Source organism: Symphodus melops, assembly GCF_947650265.1.
Source record: "Symphodus melops genome assembly, chromosome: 23".
In the NCBI taxonomy this organism is placed as follows: domain Eukaryota; kingdom Metazoa; phylum Chordata; class Actinopteri; order Labriformes; family Labridae; genus Symphodus; species Symphodus melops.
Genome location: NC_136713.1, coordinates 4,362,234 through 4,367,233, shown reverse-complemented (window position 1 = coordinate 4,367,233; position 5,000 = coordinate 4,362,234). Strand labels below are relative to the sequence as shown.

The 5,000-nt window shown below is 53.0% G+C and overlaps 1 protein-coding gene across 1 annotated transcript in view; it reads right to left on the bottom strand.

Annotated features, from left to right (window-relative positions):
- Positions 1–1,795, bottom strand: part of LOC306818834 (uncharacterized protein) — a 2,888-nt gene extending 1,093 nt beyond the window's left edge. Inside the window, exon 1 of the mRNA XM_079336551.1 lies at positions 1–1,795. This exon is cut by the window's left edge and continues 1,093 nt beyond it. Coding sequence (XP_079192677.1) covers positions 1–1,055 — 1,055 coding nt within the window. The 5' untranslated portion in view covers positions 1,056–1,795.
- Between the last annotated feature and the right edge of the window lie 3,205 nt (positions 1,796–5,000).

The window sequence follows — 5,000 nt, the reverse complement described above, 5'->3', positions numbered from 1 at the left end:
CCCCCCTCCCTCCTGGAGAAGATCCCGCTGAAGAATCGGACCAGACGCCGCTCGCTGGAGCGCCCGCCCCCTCCCCTCAGCAGGAAGCCCCCGCTCGTTCCGTCCTTCTCGGCCGCCAGCCGCAGCAGGTCACTGTTGTCGAGGGTCCGGTTCTTGTTGCCGCGTGCTCTCTCAGCTCGACTCAGCTCAGACATGGAGTCCGTCTTATTGAGGATGGCGCCCATCTCCAGAGTCCTGCTCTTGACTCGGGTGGGGTCGGCGAGGCGGGCGGGTGGGACGGCAGCAGCAGCCTCCCCATCCTTCCCTCCTCCATCGTCCTGTCCGATGCAGCCGGAACTGCTGTGATGTTTGTCTTTGGACAGCGCTCGCAGACGCAGCAACTCGCCACCACTCCAGTGTCTGAAGCTGAAGCTTCGCCGCAGCAGACCAGGGGGGCGCTTCACAGGGGGGGTCTCCGGGGAGGTCACTTTGGACGCTTTCCCGTTACTTTTGGAGTGGGACACGCCCGAGTCTCCGTTCAGCGGGGGGTCACAGCTCCTCTCCTCCATGCTCTTGGCCTTCAGCAGTCTCTTCTTCTTCTCCAGGCTGCCGTGCACGTCCTCTCCATGTCTGAGAGGATCCTCCGTGTGCTGCCCCCCGCCCTCCCTCCGAGGCTCCCCTGGACTCCGCGCCCACGTGTTCTCCTGAGTCTCTGTGACCGGGCTGGTCGCCTTCGCCTTCAGCTGCTTCCTGCACAGTTTGAGGCGGCCCAGCTCCAGCTGCCCCGTGCTGAACGTCCTGAAGTTCCTCATGAGGCCGTGTGACGAGGAGAACTCCTCCGTCTCGTCCTCCACCTCCTCCAGCTGCTCCAGCAGCCCGCCGCGCTGGATCTCCACTGAGCCCTCCTTCCTGAAGGCGCTCAGCTTGGGGTTCTCTGCCTGCCGAGGGTCCGAGCCTCCGTCCTCTCCATCCAAACTCTCCCTCTTCACCAGAGTGAGGGAGATCCTGTAGACCGTCTTTCTCTGAGGCGTCCCTCGCTCCATCCTGTCAGAGCAGCTGCTGTCCAGAAGGTACATCCCAGAAACACACGATTCCTCCTGCTCTGCTCCCTTAGTCTGCACCAAACTTTATTAGACCAGTGAGTCCAGAGATTTCATGTGCAGAAATCCTTCTTTTAAATCTCAGAAGGATTTAACTCTAACATTAACTTTGACTTTGGGGGCAATAACCGACTCTCTCTTCATCCAGATGTGCAAACAGCAGGAAATACATTCCGTGTTTATCCCGGAGGAATTCAAACCGGCACCAAACGCAGCTAGCAGGCGCGTCCTCCGCTCCTCTCGAACAGAACTCCACTGAAAGCTCCTGATCCGGCTCCTGGACCCGCTCCTCCATTACAAACAGGGGGGGTAAATATTATTCCAGCGCCGCGTCCCGGACCGTGCCAGAGCGTCGGCTCCCATTGTGTGCGCACATCCCCCGCAGCGCAGCGCAGCCAGCCGAGCCTCCTGCACCGAGGAGCGGCTTCTGGAGGGACTCAAGTGTCGCTGGATTCAGAGCTTAAGACCCGAAGCTGTCCTCCCTCCTTCGCGTTCATATAACGCGGATTTAAGCTCCCTGACAGAGACAGCAGGCCCGACAGACTCGCTCCGCTTCTCCGCTCCGCCTGCACTGAGGACAGGCTCCGCTCCGCACACCGACACACCGAGGAGAGATGGCGGAGGGAAAAGACGGGGCGGAGCCACAGCAAAGACTGGACCTGGATCAGGAGTTTACCACCAGCTTCATGTCCTCGAGTCAAGACCAAAGATACTCCTTTCCCTGAGCCATGTGGAGGTCCACAGTGAACCTTTTATTACCCGGGGAATCAATAAAGCATCCATCCATCTTTGAATGCACTCTGAGCTCACCTTGTTTCTGAAGACATCAAAGGAGCCACGTGACTAAATGTCTGATTGAATCCAGACAACAAGCACCAAGGAGGACTTCATGGAGGTTTCATTCAACTCAATGTAGAGCGTTCAGCTCCTCTTTTATTCAGTCAACATCATGAATGTTTATTCAATGTGTTGACTTGCTGCAGACTGCAGCTCAAGCCAGCTCAGAGAGTCCAAGGCCCTCTGAGAAGGATGCGTGGCTTCAATAAATATCATGTGTTGTATCTGAAGGAACTTATGGAAGGTTTCCTCCAGTTGAAAAAAAAACGGAAACATTTTTTTCTCCATAGTTAAGAATTGCTTTCTCATAATTATGAGATATTATTGTACAACAAGCACCAAGGAGGACTTCATGTCTCATGAAATACTAAGTCATAATTATCAGATAGTAATTATGTAATAGTAATTATTATCTCATAATTATCAGACAGTATCTCATAATGTGAAAGTAACAATGGAGAAAAATAAAAAGTTTGTCCATTTTTATTTTTCAACAGGCAGAAACGGGCTTCCATAGTAACTATTGAAACAGCTGAGTGAGACGAACACACACAGAACACACACTCCTGTATGTGCCTGCAGCCCTCTGTCACATGGAGGTCAGAAGGAAAGCCAAGCAGCAGAGTCTGTGTCGTGTTTTGCAGGTTGCAGAGGTGTGTGTGAACAGGGTGGAGTCTCCTTTCTCTCCTCTGTGTCTGTCACAGCTCTTTAAAGCAGCCAATGGCGGCTCACACACAGCAGCAGTGTGTGGACCATGACATCTCTCCCACTGAATGACCTTTAGACCCTCCGAGATGAACGTTAAGCTCCAAATCACCTCCTCACTTTTTATGTGTCATTAGTCTGATCAGCTGACGTGAGGTTTCCCTCTTTGATCACTTTGTGAATTAAAATCTGAACTCGTCTCCTCAGCGCTTTCTTTCATCCCACGTTTCCCCCCATCCTGCAGCGTCTCCCTCCATCTCAGACGAGGAGGAGGAGGAGGAGGAGGAGGAGGAGGAAGAGGAGGAGATTAACTCCTCACCCATACCTCCTCCTCCCCGACAAACTGGGCTTCTGACGCCTTCTGGATTATTACTGGGATTAAATCAAGATTAGAGGAGTGGACGCCGACGGCAACTTTCTCCTTTCACACACACACACGCACACACACACACACTTAATTTTCCTCCCACTCTTCCTCCCCCGTCTCTCAGCTCCTCTGCGATGCGTTCGGGTGTCGCTTATAAATGTGTGAAACCAGAACATCAAACGCAGCTTCAAAAAGCCTCTCTACCTGACAACTGCATCAGCAACACATGAAAGCAGAGTGTGTGTGTGTGTGTGTGTGTGTGAGAGAGAGAGAGACTGCACAGATATGCAGTGGGAGATGATTTGCAGGGTGAACACATGAGATGTGTGTGACATCACACACACATCCTGCTGGTCTTTCTGCTGGTCAGCGGCTCGCAGCTCGCCGTGATGATGCGTGAGACGATAAAGAGGCGCATCATGTCAGGAAGTGACCTCACAGGTTCATGATGACAGTCTCACAGTAACTCTGCTCCTCCTCATTAACAGCCACAGGAGACAAACACGCCTCCTCCCCTAATTGCAGCTCAGACCGTGAAAGCTGCCTCATTTGGTCCGGTTCAAGTGAAGAGGGGGGTTGAAAAGAAGACCACCTGTCCCCCATACACACACATGAAGAGCGCACACACACACACACACACACGGACCGATCACCTCTTAAATGTCTCCAGTTTTCTTTCCATGCAGTCAAGAAAGAGAAAGGTAAACCCTCTGACAGAGCATCTTCATGTGTGTGTTTGGAGCTTCTGTCTGACAGTCATCAGGAGAGAACAGAACCCGCCCTGACACACGCTCCTACTTTGAGCTTTAATATTGGGATGTTGTTGTGGATTCATTTGACCCGTCTGCAGGCGTCCTCGGGTCTCTGGAGACACTGAGGGTCTTATCAGGAGCTGCAGCCTGCAGCTCTGTTTGACCCCCGTCTGCACAGACCAGCAGCTACACACAGGACGCTAATGGGAGAAAACACAGAGGCTAACCAGGGTCAAACACATCATGCACCTTTCACTGTATACACCTCTGTCAACTTCTGATCAATGACTCCTCCTCCTCTCCTCCTTCCTTCCTTTCCTCTCCTCCTCCTCTCCTCCTTCCTTCCTCTCCTCCCTCTACTCTTCCTCTCCTCCTCCTCCCTCTCCTCCTCCTCTCTTCCTTCCTTCCTTTCCTCTCCTCCTCCTCTCCTCCTCCCCTCCCTCTCCTCCTTCCTTCCTTTCCTCTCCTCCTCCTCTCCTCCTTCCTTCCTCTCCTCCTCCCCTCCCTCTACTCTTCCTCTCCTCCTCCTCCTTCCTTCCTTTCCTCTCCTCCTCCTCTCCTCCTTCCTTCCTCTCCTCCTCCCCTCCCTCTACTCTTCCTCTCCTCCTCCTCTCCTCCTTCCTTCCTTTCCTCTCCTCCTCCTCTCCTCCTTCCTTCCTCTCCTCCTCCCCTTCCTCTCCTCCTCTTTCCTTAATCTCTTCCTCCTTCCTTCCTCTCCTCCTCCTTCCTTCCTCTCCTCCTCCTCCCCTCCCTCTCCTCTCCCCTTGCATGTCTAACAGTTGGTGCACTCACATGAAATATGTATGCTCACTGTGAGCAGATTTGCAGACAGAACTGAAGCATGTCTGAAATTGCATGCAGCAAAATCTCTGACTGTAACTTAGCTATGTGAAGCTCGGTGTGAAAAAATAAAAATTAGCTCCCCGTCCTGAAGGAGGCGGGAGAGTGGACACACACACACACACACACACACACACACACACACACACACACACACACACACACACACACGCTGTTATAAATGTGACTGGGACACTGCTCCGAGTCCAAACGGACCGTACTCCAGTACCATGCACAAGACCACCTGAAGAGCTGTGAACGCAACCGTGCTCAAACCAGGAAGTGGAGTGCTTTGCGACGCCACTTCAAAAAACATGTCGTTTCTGTGTGATCCTCTGAGCTGCACGGTCCATGTGGCCCAAGTCAAGGATGGCCCGCCCCCTGCTGTTTACATGCTCTGGTGTTATAATGCGTGTGTGT